Here is a 22,412-nt window from a genome sequence, read left to right as displayed (position 1 = left end):
TTTCTGACAATTGCCTTGTCCCAGCAAATTGGCTATCAAGTGAAAGCCATCACCACTTGATTCTAACAAGGGTTCCTTAGTTCCCCTCTGCTTGGCAGTGAGCTTAAGAACATGCTTTGCTTTTGTTGCCTTCTGAAAATTTGTGACCTTGGAGAAGCACTCCAAGGAAGATCTGTTTGAGACAGATGTCCATGGACTCTAGCTATGAAGTGGGAATATGAAGTGGGAATGCCATAGGGTTCAGGGGAGAGAGTGCACAGGGAGGGGATAGCTGATACATTTGGGGAGGGTTTTCATAGGGAACAGGGACTGAATTAGACCCAGCCCTTTTTATTTCACTTTGAGACAGTCTCACTGAGTTGCTGAGGCTGATTTCAAGGTTGTGATCCTCTTGTCTCAGCCTCCCTAGTACCTGGGATTACAGGCGTGCACTACTGTGGCCTGGCTACCTTTATATCTTTGAATATACACAGCATTGGGATGTTTGTGGGTGCTGTCAGCTATGACAGGTGCAGGGTATCTCCTTGTTTGCCTGTTTGTGGTTCTCACCGGTCTATTGTTCCCTCTCATTTAGGCAGGAAGGGCAGAAGTGATACTCTCTGTAAAGAGAGGGTGGACCTCTGTGCCATCAACTCAAGCCTGCCAGTGACTTTATGGTTTTCCTCCTAGGTCTGCTGACATTTGTGAACTGTGCCTATGTCAAGTGGGGCACACGAGTACAGGACACGTTCACTTACGCAAAGCTTCTAGCGCTCATTGCCATCATTGTCATGGGCCTTGTTAAACTGTGCCAGGGTAAGAGGGGCCTGAGGTGGGAAGAAGGGTGGATGTTCCAAGGAACTCCTCTGGTTCCCTGAGGAAGATATGGGGACTCTGCTAGTTTTACTGCTCAGCTGTTTCTGTGTACATGCTAGAGTTTTTCAGTGAGTTCAAGAGATGGCCTTGAATCTCTTCTTGGCCTGGTAGGCCAGGCTAGGTATGTTGGGCCCTCCCTTAGGGATGCTTTCATTATGTGGAGGCTGGGGCCATTGCAGGAAGCCAGTTGAGGGCCTAGGAGGTCTTGAAAGGTGGGTCATAATTGGGTCACAAAAGTCACTGGAGGGAGGATAGAGTGGGCTCCTGGGCTTGGGTCTGTGACTGCCAGGCAATGGGTAGGAAACTTGACTTTCCTGGAGGGGAGTATGTGTGGGGGTTTGAAAATGTGTGGTTGTTTTGTAGCCTTTACTTTTCATCTGAACTTGCATTCAGCATTCTGTCCCAAAGTCAGCTCTGTTTTTACTTATGTAGTCTTTTAAAAGCTTTTCATTCCTGGATCAGAGCAGATTGGTAGTGAGGATAACAGTCCTCCCAAGATCTTCTGAGCCTTAGAGAAGTCTTGAGAGATCTTTAGGCAAGGATTTCTCCCTCACTTAACAACCTCATTCTCTAGATTATCCATCCCTAAATGTGGCTGTGTTTAAAACCCCCTGGAGAGCTGAGACCTGTTGAATCCTACTTTGGTTGGTTGGGTTTTTTTGGTTGTTTTTGTTGGTACTGGGGTTTGAAACAAAGGGAGGGGTACTTTATCACTGAGCTACAGCCCCAGTTATTTTTATTTCTTATTTTGAGAAAGGGTCTCACTATGTTGCTGAGGCTGCCCTGGCTTGCAATCATCCTGCCTCAGCCTCCCAAGTTGCTGGAATTACAGGCATGTACCACTGCACCTGTCTTAAGCTATGGCTGGTTTTAAGTCTAAAAAACTGTGCTTTTAATAAGTACCCTGGCTGAGTCAGTCCAGGACCTTTGTGCACTCATGTTAAGTGCAGCCAGCCATCTGGGTGTCCTTGGAGTCTCAAGAGCATCTTGGTGTCAGTGGTTGTTAAGTAATTCTCTTCCCATGATGTGTGCCCCAGGGAGCCACTGATGTGTGCAATGACTGACACCCCTGGAGGATGGAAGTCTATTTTCCCTTCTCTTGCACACCCAGCCCTTTCTGCCATATTGAAAGCTGTGTCTAGACTTTCTGCAGCAGGTTATAACAAGTTCCCTAGAAATCTGAGTTCTGTTAAAAACCTCAGTGTGTCCCAGAAGTTCTCTGTCCTGGGTAGCTGGGTGCTGTCCCCTGGGTTTTCAGATTTTCAGTCTCCAGAGGTCTCTAAGGAGAATGACAGGTGCCTGGGTTGACTCCCTGAAGAGTAGGGGTGGCCCAATGAGAGACAAGCAGCTCTCATTTCCTGTATAGCCTGTGATTTCCTGCCCTGTGCAACCACACCCACTGCAAGTGGAGAGGCAGACTCCGCGAGACTGATAAGCCCACATGACCAAATTGTGCAGTGATGTGGGCCAAGATCCTCACAGGGAGGTCTAATGGTTAATAGAAAATGAGTTCTTTATGTGAAATGGCTTGTGGTGTTATAAAAAATAGAAGAGCTGTGGCCTGCTGTGAGTCACTTGTGGGAAATGGAAATTCCTTAGGGTTTGGGAAAACATATTGTCACATCCGAGGCAATGCCTTTGTTTTTCTGAGATTGTCTACTTTTACAGAAGGAATATGAGCTTTTCTGAGGATGTGGGGTTGGGTGGTAAAATGCAGGGAACTGGTGGGTGTTGTTCTTTTGGTGCTAAATGATTTTTTTTTTTCTTTCCCCTGTCCTATTTTTTTTCCCTGTGTTTTCTTGTCCCTCCTTTTCTTCCTCTCCATTTCTGCTTTTTTTCCATTTTCCCTTCTTCTTTCTTATTATCCTCCCCACTCTTCCTCTTCTCCATACACCATCCATCTCCCTTTCCCCATTCTCCTTCAACCTGTTTCTTCTCTCTGAACCCCCACCTGCCTTTGCCCCCACAGGACACTCTGAGCACTTTCAGGACGCCTTTGAGGGTTCCTCCTGGGACGTGGGAGACCTCTCTCTTGCCCTCTACTCTGCCCTCTTCTCTTACTCAGGTTGGGACACCCTTAATTTTGTAACAGAAGAAATCAAAAACCCAGAAAGGTAAAGGCGAGATCACACTCTCATTCCCCAACTTGGCTGGAACTCCTGCTGATATGGGCCCAGTTGCCCTCTTCCCACACTCTTCCCTCTGCCTCTCATCCCCTCTTCTCCCTGTTCCCCTTCTCCAACTAGGAGGGGTTGGAGGTTAGAATGGGAGTGAGTGACAGTGGGAAAGCCCTTGGCTCTCACCTTCATGTTTGCACTCGAGGGTCCCCAGGGACCTTCCTAGAGGAGAGGTCTTCAGTGGGCAGCAGCAGACCCAGCTGGGGCTGAGGTGTCAGGACATTCCACTCTGCTGCTGAGATTGCAGTCTGTAAAACCTGAGCTGCTTATGTCCAACTGGTCCCCCAGCCTGGGTTTCTACTCTCCATAGGACATTGCTCCTTGCATTTGTCCTGAGATGATAGATACAGAAGGATTATGAACCCTGTGGGACTCATTGGCCCTTCTGTGGCAAGGATTAACTATTGATCAGGTGTGGAAAGTTCTCTTTTTTTCTCTCTTCCTCAGTAGAAAGAGCACGGGGGCACGGGATGCATACCCACTCTAGGTCACATAGGGAAAGACTGCCTTAAAGACTTTGAGGCCAGTGAACTATTAAATGTTAGGAAAATTCCATTGGAGACTTGATGAACTTTGATCCCTAGGAGAGGTGGGTTCTAGGTGTTCCTATCTCACTTGTCCTGACAGAAATTTGCCTTTGGCCATTGGAATTTCTATGCCAATTGTGATGCTTATCTACATCCTGACCAACGTGGCCTATTATACAGTGCTGAGCATTTCGGATGTCCTTAACAGTAATGCAGTGGCTGTGGTGAGTCTCTTGGAAACCTCATTTGCTTGTCATCTCATGATACTCAGTTCCCCTAAATGGCCTAGTCTCTCTCCTCTGTTTTGAAGGATGAGGGAATGGGTCTAGGCCAGAGGGTAGGCTGTTTAGCAGTGACTGCTTTTGTCCTGAGGTTGTCAATGCACAGGATTATGAAATCCTGTCCTGTGTTGAGCGCCCTTTCTATGCTCTGCCACCAGACATTTGCTGACCAGACATTTGGCATGTTCAGCTGGACCATCCCTATTGCTGTTGCCCTGTCCTGCTTTGGGGGCCTCAATGCATCTATCTTTGCTTCATCAAGGTATGTGTCTCAGCTTTACCAATAATACTCTATAACACTTAATTTTCTGAAGCTTCAGGTTTAAGAGCTCATCTTTTTTCTCCCCCTCTCATGGAAAGTATGTGTGTGTGTGCGCGTGTGTGTGTGTGTTTGTGTGCTCAGGCATGCTTGCTTTTGTGCAAACATTTCTGTCTGACATTAGGACATATTGGTAAAGGTGTAGGGGAGGAAGGAAATAGCTTGTAGTAGAGACCCTGGCAGGTGCCAAGTTTTAGGCTCCTTGTGGGTTATACTGCAGTGCCAGGATTCATACCTTCAATAAATTAATAACTGAGCATTTGGGATGTACCAGGTACTAATGCTGTGAACAGGATGACTGCCCCTCACTTCACAGAGAACACTGAGGCTGTTAAGTAGGCTCCTGCTCTTCTCTCAGTGCAAAGACCGATTTTCCTATTGTTGCAGAAAAAGAAGTAGGTCTCCTTCCACTAGCTGGTCTCAGGGGTTAGCACTAATACACACACACACACACACACACACACACATTTTAAAAATATTTTTTATTGTAGATGGACACGATATCTTTATTTTATTTATTTTTATGTGGTGCTGAGGATCGAACCCAGTGCCTCTCACAGGCTAGGCAAGTGCTTGCTACTGAGCTACAGCCCCAGCCTGCATTTAATATATATATTTGCCACATGAACACATTGACCGATGCATCAGTAAAAGCTTTGTCCCATTTATTCTTCTTACTAGTTTCACACACTGGTCTATGTACTTGTGGCCTCTCTGGAGTTGCCCCAGAGAGCAGTCAAGTCCTTGTAAAAGAACATAGTGCCATCCTCCCTCACGTTAGCCTGGTGTGGCTCTTCACAGGTTGCCCCACCCAACATGGTACTCCCCATAGCCTCATCTTTACTGATGCTCCAAGACATCTAACTTGGTTCTGCCAGTTGACCCAGATAGTGGATGCTTTCTCACCTCACTCAGCCATCTTGTGGCATTGGCAGTTACGGGGTGGAGAACACTGGAGAGTGATGTCAAAGTAACGTACAATTGTTTATGCCTGTATTATCTTCTTTGCTTTGTCTTTGCTTTGTCAGCTGAGGCTTCGTACACCTTTTTCTCCTCTTCCTTTCCAGCATGACCTTTGTCATATTTTTCCTCTATCTAGTACAAACTATTAGCCTCATGAACTAATTCCAACATCTTGCCCTGTGATGCCTTTCTAGGTGATGTCACTGATCCTGGGGCTCTGTGAGGATGGCCTGAGGATCTCAGACTTACTATGTACCCCACATGTGATTTCTCTCCAGTTGTGACGTTATGCCCCATCAGTTTTTTTTTTTTTTTTTTTGTGGTTAAACCCAGGACCTTGTGCATGTGAGGCAAGCACTGTACCAACTAAGCTATATCCCCAGCCCCCATTAGTTTTTCTTGCTTGGCTACTTGGTATCTTGATCTTTCCCTTAGTGACACCCCATTCCCCCAGCTCCAACTTGCACATACACATTCAATCACAGTAAAATGATTGAGATTATGCTATCTGTCTTGTTCATTCTTTAACCAGGGTATCCACCCTTAGTCAGGGCTCTGTTCTAGCAAGCCTCTACCAACTGAGTTAGATCCCCAGCCCTAGGGCTCTGCTCTTATGGAACAATTGTGATGGATTACCTTCTGGTCTGGCCTTTCAGACCCTAGCCTCTTGCCACCAGAGGTCACCAGAGGACATTAAGTCCTTTATTTCAACGTCACAGCTGGCTCTCAGTGTTTGTTCAGACTTCATAGTTTGACCTTTTATACAGGTAATTCCAGGCACCCCCTCCTTGTATACTTCATCCTGTGTCTTTGAATATTATAGCATCAACACTCAAAGAGACAATGCTCTTTCATACCTCCGAGCTCTTTTACCTTTGTACATGCTGGTTCCCCACCTACCCACTCCTGTCAAACTCTAGTTCTTTCTCTAGCCCAGATGTGGTCATCTTTGCAAAGCTTTTTGCTTCCTCAGCCAACCCTCAAGCCTAGTGAACGAGTGCTGTGTACTCTGTGATGCTGTTAGCTACCCTGGGTGCCATTTCATTTCTATGCTGGTCTTTTTTTCAATTGGTAAAGCTCTTTAGGTATAAGAGGAGGCCTTGGTTCTCTTTTTGATCCCTACCCTGGCCTATCATATATCAGGTGGTTGGGGAAGATATGTGCAGGGCACAAACAGAAATCTGGCTGCTCTTCTCTAAAAGCCATTGGGTTAGCTATGAATTTGTAGGATGGCAGAATGGGGGTAGCCCTGGGGAATGGATTGTTCTGCTAATAAGTAATGGCAGGGTGTGGCATCTATGGGATGTTGGGGAGGTATCTGTGGCTGAAAGAAATGGTGGGTGTCTGTGGGGGATGACAAATTCCATTGCTGAGGGCCTGGGGTGGTCAGTGGATAATGGTTGGGGACAGGCACTGTTCCAGGGTAGTGGTGAGGGGCCTATGGCTGAAGAGGGTGGAGGCATCTATGGGTATTATGATTAATGGGTTGGGCATGCATAGAGCCTGGGAGACTGTCCCCTGCCTTTTTCTGGGGCTCTGGAGCCTCATTTGTCCAAGTGAGAAGTGTGGCTGACTAAAAAAAAACCTGTTTACACATTTCTTATCCTTCCAGGTTATTCTTCGTGGGCTCACGTGAGGGCCACCTCCCAGACCTTCTGTCTATGATCCACATTGAACGTTTTACACCCATCCCTGCTTTGTTGTTCAATGTAAGCTCTGTCGGGGACAGTGTGGGCTTGGGTACGTCTGTGCTCTTAATTCTCACTAAGGTGTTTTATATATATGGAAGAGTGTTTTAGTCACTTTTTCCCCAGCTTGAGACCAAAATACCCAATAAGAACAACTTAAGAGGAGGAAAATTTTGTTTGGGGCTCACAGTTTCAGAGATTTCAGTCCACTTATTTGGACCCAAGGTGGGGCAGCATATCATGGGGGAAGGGCCCAGCAGAACAAAGCTGCTCCCCTCTTGGTAGCAAGGAAGCTCAGAGAAAGAAAAACGCACCCTTCCAGGACACCTAGCCAAGTGACCACCTCCTCCAGTCACACCCCAACTGCCTATAGGCACCACCCTGTCCATTCATACTAAGATGAACTGATTAGGTTACAGCTCTAGGGCTGGGATGTGGCTCAGTTGGTAGAGTGCTTGCCTCATAAGCACAAGGCCCTGGGTTCAAATCCCCAGCACCACAAAAAAAAAAAAAAAGGTTACAGCTCTTACAATTCAAACACTTTACCTCTGAACATTCTTACATTAACAAAGGAGCTTGGGAGGAGCACCTCTTATCCAACCATAACAAACAGGGACCCAGAGAAAGGATTACTCTTAAGATTTGAAAAACAGTTCATTATGTTTTGTGTTATGGGGATGAAACCCAAAGCCTCATGCATACTAGCACACTCTCCTACTGAGCTACACCCCCCTAATACAAGGTCCTCCCTTAGCTCTGCAGAATGGGCTTTTTTGTTTAAATCTTTTGTTGATAATTTGTGGTAATTTTAGGTAAGGGGAATTTTTCATACTTGAAGTTTAAGCAAATCCAACCTGTCTCAGAACTCTAGTTCCTGACCCTTGTCCTCCAGGATTCTTTTATTCCAGAGGGCAAGTTCTGTCATTATCTCTCTTTCTCTCTGGAGGAGGTACGGATCAATTTTGCTAATCTACTTTTTTCTTTTTTTCCCCTCGATACTGGGGATTGAACCCAGAAGCATTCTATCTCTACCCTATATCCCCAGCCCTTTTCTTTTAAATTTTATTTTGAGGTAGGGTCTTGTTAAGTTGCTCAGGTGGAACTGGGTGTAGTGGTGCATGCCTGTAATCTCAGCTGCTCAGGAGGCTGAGGCAGGAGATCATAAATTTGAGACCAGTTTAGAAATTTAGTGAGACCCTCTCTCAAAATAAAAATTTTAAAAAGTCCCTGGGTTCAATTCCCAGTACTGTAAAAATAGATAGCTAGATAACACGGGTGGGCCTCAAACTTGTGATACTTCTCAGTCTCCCTAGTAACTGGGATTACAAACCAGTGCCACCACACCTGATGCTAATCTGCATTTCTAAAGCCAAAGGATCCATGTCTAAGCATCTTCCTAGGGCAGAGTGAGATTTATGTTGAGGTTGGTGCACTGAAGGCATCCCTTTCTGCAATCAGAAGAGGAGAGGAATTTGCCTTGTTATTGAAGTGCTTGCAACAAGAAAGGAGACACTTGCGTAGGAAGGGCCTAGCAGAAGATGAGGCACCGCCTTGAAGATTAATGTGAAGAACAGGTGTATCTAATGCCAGGTCACTGAAAACCAGAGGTAATCTGGTGAAGCTCCATCAGATCTGACAGATTGCTGGATGGTGGACTCTCCTGGGGGCGGCTTGTGGCGATGATGTTCCCCTCCTCTCCCTTGCTGCTTCCCCCACAGTGTACCATGACACTCATCTACCTTACCGTGGAGAATGTTTTCCTGCTCATCAACTACTTCAGCTTCAGCTACTGGTTCTTTGTGGGCCTGTCTGTTGTTGGACAGCTGTACCTTCGCTGGAAGGAGCCTGACCGGCCCCGGCCACTCAAGGTCAGCAGCTCTGTGCAGAGTAGGAGGCCGGCCCTCTCCCCAGGGTGCTTTCTTGCCCATGCCCTATTCCCTCATCCCATCTTACTTAATGTCTCACCCCACTCCATTTCAGCTGAGCCTGTTTTTTCCCATCGTGTTCTGCATATGCTCCATGTTTCTGGTGATTGTGCCCCTCTTCAGTGACACCATCAATTCTCTAGTTGGCATTGGGATTGCCCTCTCCGGGGTCCCTGTCTACTTCCTGGGTGTTTACCTTCCAGAGTCCCGGAGGCCACTCTTTATTCGGAATGTCGTGGGTGAGTTTCTTTGTCCCACCATTTATTGGATGTGTGCACGTGTGTAAGTGCCCACAAGGAGCTAACGACTCCCTTTGCCACTGACTTGTTGGAGGACGAGACCTGGCTGCTCATGAGGCTTCTCTTTTTGATCTTGACACGATATCTTTAGTTCTGAGTCCTATTTGGGGGTTAAAGCATTACCTCTTGACAGTGCAAGGAAAACAAAGGGTCATGCCTCAGACTGGCAGGGCATGGAATGAGGACAGTGAGGCTGGCTGGTGGGGAGGAGTGAAGCCTGGCTCAGGGTACCCAAGGGACAGGTGGGGAAGGAGCCACAAATGTGTTTTTAGCCTTTAGTTTTTCAGGTTGGGGCTGCAGCTAAATGTGTTGCTAAAACCTGTGCTTCTTTGTTTTCATTTAGCTACCATCACCAGAGTCACCCAGCAACTCTGCTTTTGTGTCCTGACTGAGCTAGATGTAGCTGAAGAGAAAAAGGTTGAAAGGAAAACTGACTAGAGGCCAGAGGTGATATCCCCTGAGGCCTGGAAACCTGGCCACCTGTGGCCATAGCCACCAAAGTCCAGATAACAAGACTATGGGCCTAACCCTCCTGAATTAAAGGAGCCTATTGAGCCACATTCTGTATGGGGACTCAGGGCCAATGCTCACTTATTGGTAAGCTATAGGAGGAGACTCAGGGTTGGGGCTACGTGAAGGTGGGGTCCTCAGGGTGGCAGGGAGGTTGGTGAGCAGTAGAATGGTTGTTTAGTTTTGCTCCTGGTGGGAAGGTGCATCCCTGACATACTTACTGTGTAAGTTGCTATGGGGGAGAGGGAGTGCTGGGTTAATGACTGATTGTGGTTCACAGCTATTTGAAATTTGAACCAGGAGTTTCTACAGTGAGGCTACTTTAGGGAAGTTTCCTTTGACCAGGTTCAACTTCCTGACTTTAGAGGCTCAAAATGCTACCCTGGCTCAGAATTCTTCTCAGGAAATAGGGTTATATTCCTTTTTTGTTTGCTCTTTTGGAGGCACAGACAGCAAAGCTTTACTTTACTGATGTGGGAACAGTGTCTCCCTTTCCTGAATTCCACAAGAGAAATACCACTGTGTATTGGAACTTTACACTCAAACAATAAGCTTAATGGGATGAAGTCTGTTCAGGGTCTCAGCAGTGCCCATTGAAGTTCCCTCCTGTCAAGGTTGACTTCTCTTCATGTATCCATGTGCCTGGGGAGCCACAGGATTTCACTGTACAGATTAGCCTGCTCTTTGAGGAGGTCCTGCCTGTCTGACTGAATTTCCTTGGAACACATGTGCACTTAAACAGTCAAAATCCTTAAGAAAGGAGGCAAGCTTCTGGCTCTGTAATGAGTTGATCTTGTATCTTCCTACCTGTACCTTCCTACTTGGAACCATGATGCTTTGGTGAAGTCTGCAGTCCCACAACAAGGACTGGGGAAGACCTCATTGTTCCAGCTAAAATGTAGCAGCTCTGTGACTAATTGGACACTGGCAATGCTGCCACCAAATTCAAATTCCAGTATTCCATTATTTATTGATATTTAACCTAGAATACCAATTCTAGCAAAAGAATGTTCACTGGTGTAAAGGAAATAATAGGCCTGTGTTTAAAAATTCAGATTACCCCAAATTGAGTCTCTCTGCCCTGAGAGATATCTTAATGTGGTGGAAAGTCAGATTCTGACAATAGATTCTATGTTCACTTTCACACAATTTTTAGTGAGTCTTACCTGCAAAAGTGAACTTTAATAATTTTTAAAATCATGGACATATACTTTAGTATATAGACAAGTCATGTGTTACTAGCAACTGGCTCAGGTCCAACAAGTAGAGATGAACAAATTCATGAGTCAGAAGTCCAGTAAAACTGATATTTTTGAAGGATAATCCTTTATTTTATCAAAACCTTAGGTCATTGTAGTTGACACAAAGTTAATCTCTGGGTTTCTGGCATAAAGTTTAAGAGGGCTGAAATATTCTGGAATTCAGGAGGGTCATCTGAATTCTATCAGCTATCACTAATTTGGGGGACCATCTTATGGACCCAAGTCATCAAATAACTTGTTTCTCTCAGAAAGGGTTGGTGTGAGGGACTGCTGTGCAGACCCAAGCAAACCCACCCTGGTGCTGGAAGTAGTCATTTTCTTTTTCTGAGAACCTCACATCCTGGCTTCTGTCCCTGGCACCAGGCTTTGTTTACACTCTAGGCTGCCTCGGTGTGGGTCACAGGGATAGTGCACTCCTCTCCTGCCCACCTTCCCTTGCCCCTGAGGCCTTGCAGGGCTGCAGTCTCAGGAAGCACTTGGTACTTGTGGGACTTCTATTTTCTCCTCTGGAGATCAGTGAAGACTCTGGGGAAAAAGCTGCTTCAACCTCAATCTGGCACCTCAGCTAACTTTCAAGAGTGGAAAGCAACAAATTTTGGTGCTTAAGCTGGGCCACTAGGCCAGGCCAGAACAGCAGGTTTGGCCTAATTGGATCTTCCTTCATGGCTGCATTGGATTATATAAACTGTTCTGGCATGCCACCAGACACTGTCATCTTGGGCCCAGAAGAACTTGTTGGCTTGGCACATCCCATGAACATCTTGTCCTTAGATTTTGGAACTGGTCAACAGTGAAGACAAGAACTATGAGGCAATTCCCTTCTGACCATTCTTCACCAAACTGACCCCTGTTGCAGACAAGGGAATAACCCTGGACATATACTTGGTAAATAAAGTTTTAGGGGAGCATGATCACAGTTGCCTTTGTTTCAGGGCATGTATCTGAGAATATGGAGGGACACTCCTACTGTCATGGGTTGAGGATTTGTATACCAAATTCCTGTCTGATTATAAGGAGTCTTGTGCAAAGGCCGACTTGCTTAAACTATATAAACATGATTTCTGTCTGAGCTGAGCTGGCACCTTCCCAGGGCTCCTTTGGAGCTAATCCTTTAAGTAGTGTGTGCTTATCTGAGGATCCCTGACTCTGGCTTTATTGTTTTTCACCCAGTAACCAGCAACTCCCAGGAATATGCTGCCCCCTAGTGGCTTCTCAGGAGTAGGGGCATCACACTTCAGGTGCTGAGTGATTGCTTAGTGAGCCATGTCATCCTCCTCTCATTACTAGATGGTGACAACATTCTTCCCCTGTGTTGGGAACCCTTCTGTGAGAGGGAAGCCAGACTCCCTACAGACTCAAGCTTCATAATGGAATTAATTCCTGCCAGGTCTTTGTTAAGATCTTAAATCCTTCTTGTGGTGTGCTAATCCCTTTTGCAGTGGTACAGTTTGTACCCTTTTTGCAGTTGGTAGTTTGTGAAGCTGTCAGCCCTTTAATGTTGACAAAACTTAACACATAAAGAGCAGTGAGTACATTAAAGTGGCAAAGTGGTTTTTAATCCTTCATTTCTATGCCTACAGAAGGAGACTAAGTTGATTAGTATTACGCATTAATACTGAACTGTACCTTTATGGATACTTAGAATTTGAAAATTAAGTCTGCTTTTTGGTTTAATTAGTGGCAATAATAGGGTCTGAGTACAGATCCTGGTTGCTTCAGCAGATTTAACAATTCCATGTAAGTAAGAACAAATGTAGGTAATGGTTTACAAAATGGACATAAGGTAAAAGAATGGGTGGAGGTAGGATGGACAAGTAGAGAAACAAAATCTTGAAAGAGGTGGGAAGAAGGCCTCTCCCTGTATTTACTTTCCTATGTGATAGTGAGTTGGAAACACCAGGCAAGACGGCTACCTTGAATGGAAGGTTCTGTGTGTTTCCCTATACCTGTGCTGTTTACTACATTAGCTACTAGCTAATGTAGCTAAAGTAAAAAATTCATGGCCAGGTATGTTAGTGCCCACCTATAATCTCAGCTACTCAGGAAATAGGCAAGAAGAATCCTTCTAAGGTCAGCTCTTAGCAAGACCCTTTCTCAAAATTTAAAAAAAAATTTAAAAAGGGCTGAGGTGTTACTCAGTGATAGAGCATTTGCCTAGCATGTAAGGCCCTGGGTTTAAATTCATAATATCACCCCCTGGAGGGGGTGGGGGGGGAAGGAAAAAAATTCAGTTTCTCAGTTGTACTAATCAGATTGCAAGTGCTCAGTGGCCATATGTGGCCAGTGGCTAGTACTGGACAGTATAGATAAAAACATTTTCATCACTGCAGAAAGTTCTATTTGACTAGAATCAATGCCAGAGTTAAGGTAGCTGGGGTTCTGAAAAGAGTTATAAGAGATCTAAGTTTTGGTACCAAAATTTGTCCTGTTCATATATAGTTTGCTTTCCCTACCCATGAGTTTTGCATCCATGGATTCAACCAATTGTAGATAGAAAATATTTTGGAAGAACTATCCATACTAAACATAGTTGTCATTATTCTCCAAATACAGTGTAATAGCTATTTACATTGCATTGAATTTGTTTGTTTTGGTACTGGGGATTGAACCCAGGGGCACATAACCACTGAGCCACTCAGGGCCTAGATAAGTTGATGAGGCTGGCTTTGAACTCGTGATCCTCCTACCTCAGCCTCCTCAGTTGTTGGGATGTGTGAGCCACAGTGCCTGCCTGCATTAGATTTTATAAACAATCTGGAGATGGTAAAGGATTTGAAGGATATGTGTAGGTTATATGCAAATACTATGTCATTCTATACAAGGGACTTGAACACTTGTGGACTTTGGTAGCCCCAAGAGGTCTTCAAATCAATCACCTAGATACTGAGGGACAGACAATTATAGTTTGTTTTGGTGAGTGCGGTGAATAGTAAGAAAGCCAAGTTTAGGTTATGCTTTTTTCTCCCTTGCCTTGAGATCTTCACGTTTAAGGTTAATCCTATAACTTATACCTCACTAACCCCCCATTTTTTTGTGGGGGGAAGTCAATGGAAAAACACCTAAGATATTCAGGTTTTAAAGAGTTGAGTGTGTTGGTGCTTATCAGTAATCCAAGCTACTTAGAAGGCTAAGGCTAAGTTTGAGGTTAGCAATTTAGCGATACCGCGTCTCAAGAAAATGAAAGGGGCTGGGGGTGTTGCTTAGTGGTAGAGTTAATCTGGGGTTAATCCCCAGAACTGCAAAAACAGGGGAAAATGTTTTTGAAAAATTGCTTGCTTCCATGTTAAAAGTTAGTCTTTATTAAACAATATCACATTCATATATATTGTTCCTTGGCACCACTGCCAAAAGATAACAGCAATCTTTACAACCATTATTGAAGTCTTAAGTAGGGAGGAGAGAGAGCTGTTAACTAAAACCTCCCACAGTTCAGATTCTATATCCTGCCCTAATAGCTGTTAAAATCAGGTTGTACCCCTGCAAGGGACCCACTGTAGCCCTTCTAGATCCTTCTATCCAAGAGAGCAGGCTTTACTACAGGTAGGCAGCCTGGGGGTAGAGGAAAGTAGAATCTTACTGCTACTGAAACAGGTGCCTCTCCTTTCCTCCTGCTTCATGGGAGAACTGGAATACCAGGAAAACTGCCTGGGCCAGGAAGTGAAAGGAACTTCCATTTTTTTCAGATGGTAGTGTCACTTTTGATTGAGATCAAGGAGCCTACTGTGAGTAGAAAAGACGTACTCCCTTAAATTTCAGTGTTGGTGTGGTACTGTTGGGTATGCTTTTTCCTCCCACGTGTTCAGCTAGGAATCCTAAGAGCATGTCACTAGAACAGTTGACACCATTCATAGAGCCCTAAAAGGCCCATGGTAGAACCTCATGGATTATCACAAGACCATCAATCTGAATCCAGGTCGTGGGGATTGTCATAGCCAAACTCCTTCTGTACATCCAGAGGGTACTTGCTCCATACCTGTCGCCTGCTGCTGCCTCTTTCCTCCTCGCTGAAGCTGTTACATTCATCAGAGTCTAGATGGAGACATCAGGAATGGATTCTTACTCTATGATTTTATAGGGTATTGCAAGAGCCCCTTCTCTTCTCAAAAAGGTCTGTTTTTTTATTCTCCATTATAAATAATACTTGCTCAATAAAGAAAATTTAGAATGTAGAACATTTTTTAAAGCAATCATATTCTTACCATCTAACCAAGTCCCTTAACACTAGGAGTATTTTGTCACTTTCCCCTTTGGTAAAATTCTTCCTTTATTATCAGACATCAAAAAATTATTTTTATTTGCTGCACTCAGAAGAATGCAGTCACCAAAGAAACTGAGTTGCCAGGGCATCCTTCTTCCTCCTTCCCCTAGGTACTATGTCTGTGTTATATCTTTCCCCAAAGAGAAAATGTAGAAATTTCTTGAGAAATTGGATAACAGACTTCTGAAAATCCTGGGCCTATCCCTACTGGCAACCCTCTTTCTTCATTACTTCCTAGATGGGAGCAGGGAGAGGGGCATCAAGCTAGATGTTTTACTTAATCCAAACCACTGAAGTTGGTGCAGTACTGTCTCATTTTCTGGGGGAGAAAATGAGGCTCACTGAAGTAACTTGCATTAGAGCCATAAGGAGGCAACGACAGAACTCAGGATCTGAACCCAGGCCTGACTGACATTATACACCCAGCAGTCCTCCTGGAAACACTGCTCAATGGCAGAGAAGGAAAGCCAGGTGAGATGTACCTGTCAATTGTCTTACCTTGGACTTGGATCTTATCAGTGCCTCCCTATCCAGACTTCTACCCACCTCTGGAATCTTCATCATCATCACTGCTCTCCTCTTCTGGGTACTCATTGCGCCAATTATTCTCACTGTTCTCATCGTCTTCATCTTCATAAATGTCTTCTGGTTGTTGATCATCATTTACCTGCACATCTCAACACAACATGAGTCTAAGTCAAAGCATCTAAGGGTATGCTCTTTGGAGGACGCTATTACCATACTTGGGGAGATTCAGGTAAAGGTGCCATGTGACAAAGGCAGATTAGGAGTTAGTTTAACTGCTACACCAGGGACTGATAATCTTAGGCTCCTCTTCCACTCAAGTGTACAGGCCATGATAGCAATCTTCAAACTCCTGGAGGGCCACCAGATGAGAGAAGGATTTTATGGATTGTGGGTGATGCCGAAAATCAGAACCAAAACCCAATATTACAAGGTGCAGGAAGGAAGGAGTAGGAGCCACGTAGTGGTTCATGGTAGGTGCCTGACAGCTAATCTATGGGTGTGGTGCAGGTGCAAGAGAAGGTACTTTTCTCACAATATGAGTAGTCAGGTGCCACCATTACTTTTTCTCATTAATCTTACTAAAATTTAAGAATATGGTGTTAGGATGTTAGCTTTCATCATCCAAGGTTTTCTCCTCCTTTAAGATATAATTAAAATAAAAGCTTTGGTGTGTACCTATAATCCCAGTGACTCAGAAGGCTGAGGCAGGAGGATTTTAAGTTCCAAGGAAGCCTCCAGCAACTTAGCAAGGCCCTAAGCAACTTAGGGAGACCCTGTCTCAAAATTAAAAATAAAAAAGGGTGTGGCTCAGTTGTAGAATCCTTGCCCAGCATGCATGAGGCCTTGGGTTCAATCCTCAGCACCACAAAAAAAAAAAAAAAATTTAAAAAGGGCTGGAATGTGGTTTAGTGGTTAAGTGCCCCTGGGTTAATTTCCCAGTACAAAAAATAAAATGACAAGTAAATAAATTAAGGCTTTTGTTCTCATTCATTAAGAATGCATTAAGATTTTGCAAGGTGTAGTGATGCACACCTATCCTAGCGACTTGGGAGGCATATGCAAGAGGATTATAAGTTCAAGGTCAGCCTGGGTAACTTAGTGAGACCCTGTCTCAAAAGAAAAAAGAAAAGGGACCTGGGATGTAGCTCAGTAGTGAAGTCCCCCTGGGTTCAATTCCCAGTACCAAAAGAAAAAAATGCCTGTTTTTACTTTGATTTTATTTAAGCCCCTACATATATTTACCCTCTAAAGTGGATTTACTATAGGTAGCCATAAACAATGAAGATGATGTTGTAAACCTTGTAAAAGATTATGAGCAAAAATCATCAGTGCTTCTAAAAAATATCAGCCCCCAGCAGTCCCCTTGGAAATACTGTTCAGTGGTAGAGAAGGAAAATTTGGGGGTGTTTCCCAAAATTTCCTACACTAAACCCGGTTTCTAAAAGATGTTTAGAATAAATGTTTCTGCCATGTGAAAAGTTTAGTTCCTGCTGGGACAGGGGCACATGCCTGTAATCCAAGCTACTCTGGAGGCTGAGGCAGAAGAATCCCAGTTCAAGGCCAGCCTGATCAACTTGGAGAGACCCTGTCTCAAAGTAAAATTAAAAGGGTTGGGGATGCAGCACAGTGGCTGAGTGCTTGCTTAGCATGTGCCAGGGTTCAAACCCCGACAGTACAAAAAACAAAACAAACCAAACAACAACAAAACCAATTTTAAGTAAGAAGAAATACTAATAAAATGTTGATGAGGCATGAAGCCCAGAGAGGCAAAGTACCCTAACCAGAGAAAAAGGTTAGGCAGCCACATGCCCCCTCCCTTCATTGACCCCCTTACCAGGTCCCACTCCTGGCTGTAGGGCTGCACAGAGAGGATGTTCTCAATCCACCCTGGAGTGGCCATCTCCAAGTAGTAAATGTCATACACATAGTCATCATGCTTTTGTTCCTCTTGCTGCCCGACTCCTGGTCCATCAGATATAGTCAACCGCTCACGGATCAACTCTACAGAATTGCAGAGGATCACACCTGGGTCTGATGTCTGAGAAGAAAACAGATAATACAGGCATGATTCAAAACGTGATCTTTGAGGAAGAACCCAAGAATTGTGTGAAAGGTGGCCCTGTTATAGTTGTTATATTTAAAATTCTTATTCTCATGAACTACTAAACTCTTCTTAATTAACTACAAAATTAAAGAAATCCAGAAAGTCTGTAAAACTAATGTGTAGTCCTTCTTTTTGGATAAAAATCTATTAAAATTGCCTCCTGCTCTTCTGGACTTGGTACACACACACACACATGGAAACAATGGCCTGAGGAGAAGGGAGCTAGATAAGTTGAGTCTTATCCCCAAGCTCTGAGTCAAACCTGTTTCTACAGATCCAGATGTTTTCTGAGTTCCTTTGGTATGATGTTTTCCCCTTATGAATTCATAGGCAACACACAGCACCTCTACAGCTGACTGTGAAATGGGCTGGCATTTTGTGGGATCTCCTTTAGATGCCTACAAGTGATTCCTGGTGACCACTACCATTGTTGCTCATTTGGCTTGCTCCGTTGATCTTTTTTTTTTTTTTAAATGGTACTAGGGCTTGAACCCAGAGGCACTTTACCACTGGGCTACATGCCCAGCACTTTTTATTTTTATTTTGAAATGGGATCTTGGTAAGTTGCTCTGAGGCTGGCCTGTGACTTGCAATTCTTTTGCCTCAGCTTCCTGAGTCACTGGGATTATAGATGCACACTACCATGCTCAGCACTGACATTTTTTAAAATCATAAACTGATTCACCTATTTTTCTGCTACAAAGAATATCTTGAAATGAAATACCCCAGAATATGAATGGTCTAGGTAAGATTTAGTCCAGTGTCCAGACATCTTATCCAGGGCCCTGTAGCACAAGCAGGTATGGAAACAAGGGGAAGGTGCTGCAGAATGCCCCTTAACAGATTCATCATAGGAATCTGCATAGCTCGAACTTGACACCACAAGAGAGAGTGGGGAATGTCCCACAGTTAAGGCACACAGGGAGACTGATGCTGTCAATTCCAGTTCAGAGGATTCTCCCACCAAAATCATAATGAAACTAGGGATGCAAGTTCTTATGCAGGCTCTTGAGCAAACTCAAAGCTCTTTTTGGGGAAAGTGTTAGCTCTAACACAGGTCCCTACCCCCCAGTCCAGTAAATACCACACAAATTCAGCTTTAGGGCCTTTGGCTTTGCAGATTCTCTGCCTAGAAAGCACACCCTACCACCTACCCCTCAAATCACCAATGCCCTGCACCATTCTCTTTCTTTTTTGGGGGGCGGGTAACTGTGAATTGAACCCAGAGCACTTAACTACTGAGCCACAACCTCAGTCGTTTTTTATATTTTATTTAGAGACAGGGTCTCGCTAAATTGCTGAGGCTAGCTTTGAACTCACTATCTTCCTGCCTCTGCCTCCAGAGCCGCTGGGATTAAAGACGTGTGCCACCGCGCCCAACCTTGCCATTCACTTTCAAGTCTTCACTGAAAGTCTTTTTTTCACAAAAACGGCACCACTCTTTCTCCTGTTCCCCCACCTGACAATTTGCTTAATAGTTTTCTTCTCTACCTGAATGTTAGATCCTCACCGTTGCAGCCACACAATTTAAGAGCAATACCCGGCACACAGGCACTCACTCAGTAGATACATTGTAGAGTAAAAATAAAATTGGTAATATCCATTCCTAAGGTTAAGCTATGCGCTGCCTTTTAACTACGTGCTGTCCTCCGACGCAGACTCTTCCTATTACTACCTTCAAAGACGTCCAACCACCTCCGCGTGCATACTCACTTTGCAGGAGTCCGTGTTGGCGGCCTCTGGGTCTTCCTCCTCATGGACTAGGTCCAACAGCTGAAAGTCTGCGTCCCCAGCAGCTTCTGGGGTTCCTGGCGCGTACTCAGACCTGGGGCTGCCGGAGGTCCCTGAGGATCTGTGGCTGGAAACCACACGGTAGCGACCCTCTTTCCGGACTTCGCGAGCTGAGGCGCGGAGATCGCGGCGGATACGCTGCTGGCTGCCCCGGGAAGGGCGCAGGGCAGCCCGCACGAGCTGCTGGACTGGGTCCTCCTGGGGAGCAGCAGGGGAGGATAGGGCGGCGTCACCAAGGATTTGTAAGGGGGTTGGAGATCCGGTTTCGTAAGGCAGCGACCTAAGATCCACACGAATTCCATCACAGCCCACTTACCTGCGAGCGCACGGTGGCCACCAACTGGAAGACATTATTCTCCGACGCTCCCTCCAGACCCTCCGGCGTCTTCTGAGCAGCCGACTCGACCTCGCTGTTCCGGAGGCGCTTACAAGCAAGCACAAGGGCCTCGGCTGGCTCTGCCGTGCGCTTCCGCTTCACCCGGAGCACTGCGGTCCTGCCGGCCTCCATAGCGGCGTTCGCGAAGCACTGTGGGAAGGCGAGAGGCGCGTCGGGGGAGCCCCTGGCTTCGGATCCCGCCCCGCGGACGTTCGAAGGTCCCGCCCCGCACGCTGGCCGCGGCAAGATGGCGGTGGCGGCGGTGGTAAGCCGAGTGGTTCCAGCGCGGGGTGAGACGCTGGGCGAGCTGGGAAGGTGGGGTCGTGGTTGGAGTCCCGGTTGCAGCTAGCGTCCTGTCCTCAGGCCTTGGGCGGAGGTGCCTGGCGTGGGCGTACGCGGACGCCGTGGTGCGCCCCTTTTCTGGACCTTTCCAGAGTCCGCGTGGGGCTGCTTGAAGCACCCTGGCCGGCAGGAGAGTGGGTTTCCAGGCGAGCCCTGGCTCTTCAGTCCGGCTAGTGATGCCCTCGGTGGGCGCGAGGCCTGGGTTATAGCACTCTTACCTGGTGCCTTGCACCGCGAACTGGGTCACTGTTCTTTGATTCAAGAGCTCTGATGACTCGCCTTTCTAGTCAGTGTTCTGAGTAGTTGACCATTTTGTGTACCCAACACCGTGGCCAGGATTGGTCCTGCAAAAGTGGACACCCGATGTAGACATGCTTCTGCTTAAAATCCTTGGGTGATTCCCATTGCACATAGAACAAAATTCTTTCGGAGCCAGGCGCGTTGGCGCACGCCTGTAGTCCCAGCAGCTCGGGAGACTGAGGCAGGAGGATCACGAGTTCAAAGCTAACCTAAGCAAAAGTGAGACACCAGGCAACTCAGTGAGACCCTTGTCTCTAAATAAAATACAAAATAGGGCTGGTGATGTGGCTCAGTGGCCGAATGCCCCTGAGTTCAATCCCTGGTACAAAAAAAAAAAAAAAAAATCCTTTCCGAAACCAAAGGCCCAGTGTAATTTACAGAAGCCCACTTCTAATCTCCTATCATTTCTTCTGCTCTAAGCGCTTCACTTATTCAGGCTTTTGTCACATTTTCTTTCAGCATCTTGTTCCTTCTGCCTTAGGTTATGGCCCTTGGAAAAGTTGGGGTAAGCTTTCCTGGCATATAAAAACTATGTCCCTAACTGTTAGCCTGGCTAACCTTGCTAGCCTTGCAGGGTCTCAACTAGAATGCTGTCGTCCTCAAAGAGTCCTATAACTATTCTATTTTTCAAGTGCCCCGTGCATTTCAGTTTCTTGCACTCCCATAGCCTGACTTTTATATCCCTCATTACAGTCTAAACTCTAAGAGGCCAAAGCTCCCTCTATCTTATTTATTATGGTGACCCCAATCCCTAACACAGTTTTGAATGAATGACTGAAATCCCAGTGCTCTGAAATCTGACTAGTAATACAATTAGGGGTTTGGCATGGTGATTTCCATTCATTCCTGCTAGATGTGAGTTCATAGCTCTTGCGGAATGTGGAAAGGGTCAGAATGTTTCTTGAATCTGGAGTGAGGGTTCCTTCTGAAAGAGGACAGGTCATACTAATATTTGAGGGAATTTATCCATGGAAGTGTTTACCCAGAAATTCAGTCATTCATAAAATTGTTTGCACAGGACATGGTTCCCATCCTCAAACATTTGTTTAGGACTGAGGATGTAGCTCAGTGGTAGACCACTTGCCTAGCATGCGTGATGTCCTGGGTTCAATCCCCAACACTGCAGGGAAACGGTTACACAGACTTATATAAAGCCAGTGACTACAATTCTGAAAGGACATTGTACTCCTGGTTATATCCACAGCAATATCACAGGCAGAAAAGGAATTCCATTGATCAAAGTTCTTTAGTACAGTCTTGAATTTTAAATGACTTCAGAAGTGATTCTGTATGGACCACAGGATAAGGGTTTCAGGATCATTTCCCACGTGAACCTCTGTGACATGTTTTCTAATTCCCAGCCCTTTCTTTATTTTTTATTTTAAAACAGGGTCTTGCTAAGTTGCTTAGGGCCTTGCTAAATTGCTGAGCAGCCTTTGAACTTGCGATCCTCCTATCTCAGTCTCCCCAGTTGCTGGGATGACAGGTGTGCACCCCCATGCCTGGCAAGATCAATTAAATTTTGATGGAAAGATTAAAATACTTTTATTGACTTTGTTAAGTTCTTAATTATTTTTCATCTTTTTGTTTTCTTGTCCTGTCCTCTCCTCATTTTGGATATCATGATTGAATAGATTTCTGACAATCATATCTGTTCTTAAGAAGCAAACTGGCAAGACTGCTTTTCTATCCAGACACTTGGGAGCTGGTGGCACCATGAAGGTCTTCTGCGGGCGGGCCAATCCCACCACAGGATCTGTGGAGTGGCTGGAAGAGGATGAGCATTATGACTACCACCAGGAGATTGCCAGGTAACAAGGGCAAGTTCACAGTCAGGACTGTAGCTGGATGGGGCACTCAGTCTCAAAGCAGATGCCTGTAATCCATGCTGGGTGCAGACTAGGCTG

General features: G+C 45.5%; 3 protein-coding genes and 1 non-coding gene across 7 annotated transcripts in view; 3 read left to right on the top strand and 1 right to left on the bottom strand.

Moving 5' to 3' along the window:
- The window catches only part of Slc7a6 (solute carrier family 7 member 6), a 31,522-nt gene extending 19,805 nt beyond the window's left edge, over positions 1-11,717 (top strand). For all 4 annotated transcript variants that reach the window (XM_047527909.1, XM_047527907.1, XM_047527910.1 and 1 more), the window contains 8 exons: positions 670-795; positions 2,825-2,969; positions 3,660-3,783; positions 3,999-4,102; positions 6,735-6,831; positions 8,529-8,678; positions 8,791-8,974; positions 9,378-11,717. In XM_047527909.1, the coding sequence (XP_047383865.1) occupies positions 670-795; positions 2,825-2,969; positions 3,660-3,783; positions 3,999-4,102; positions 6,735-6,831; positions 8,529-8,678; positions 8,791-8,974; positions 9,378-9,472 (1,025 nt within the window). In that variant the 3' untranslated portion in view covers positions 9,473-11,717. The remainder of the gene's footprint in view (positions 1-669; positions 796-2,824; positions 2,970-3,659; positions 3,784-3,998; positions 4,103-6,734; positions 6,832-8,528; positions 8,679-8,790; positions 8,975-9,377) is intronic.
- On the top strand, positions 7,239-7,312 carry Trnam-cau (transfer RNA methionine (anticodon CAU)). The gene has a single exon. It is a non-coding gene; the product is annotated as a tRNA-Met (tRNA).
- Positions 11,718-14,087: 2,370 nt separating the features above from the next.
- Slc7a6os (solute carrier family 7 member 6 opposite strand) lies at positions 14,088-20,025 on the bottom strand. The gene is made up of 5 exons (XM_047527915.1): positions 19,804-20,025; positions 19,410-19,685; positions 17,427-17,630; positions 15,611-15,731; positions 14,088-14,835 (listed from the first exon to the last, which is right to left on the bottom strand). The coding sequence occupies exons 1-5, from the start codon at positions 19,993-19,995 to the stop codon at positions 14,705-14,707; spliced, it is 924 nt and encodes a 307-aa protein (XP_047383871.1). The 5' UTR covers positions 19,996-20,025; the 3' UTR covers positions 14,088-14,704.
- Positions 19,803-22,412, top strand: part of Prmt7 (protein arginine methyltransferase 7) — a 38,028-nt gene continuing 35,418 nt past the window's right edge. Inside the window, 2 exon segments of the mRNA XM_047527903.1 lie at positions 19,803-20,153; positions 22,140-22,316. Coding sequence (XP_047383859.1) covers positions 22,222-22,316 — 95 coding nt within the window. The 5' untranslated portion in view covers positions 19,803-20,153; positions 22,140-22,221.

The sequence above is a fragment of the Sciurus carolinensis genome, chromosome 16, assembly GCF_902686445.1.
Source record: "Sciurus carolinensis chromosome 16, mSciCar1.2, whole genome shotgun sequence".
Taxonomy (NCBI): domain Eukaryota; kingdom Metazoa; phylum Chordata; class Mammalia; order Rodentia; family Sciuridae; genus Sciurus; species Sciurus carolinensis.
This window is presented reverse-complemented; position numbering and strand designations above follow the sequence as displayed.

What these genes read in the sequence shown, in the direction of transcription:
- Slc7a6os (XM_047527915.1), bottom strand. Translation starts at nt 19,995, where the DNA reads ATGGAGGCCGGCAGGACCGCAGTGCTCCGGGTGAAGCGGAAGCGCACG. An exon ending in CCAACACGGACTCCTGCAAA is followed by an intron (nt 17,631 to 19,409) that starts GTGAGTATGCAC and finishes TTTTCTTCTCAG; the next exon opens with ACATCAGACCCAGGTGTGAT. An exon ending in TGATGATGAAGATTCCAGAG is followed by an intron (nt 14,836 to 15,610) that starts GTGGGTAGAAGT and finishes GTCTCCATCTAG; the next exon opens with ACTCTGATGAATGTAACAGC.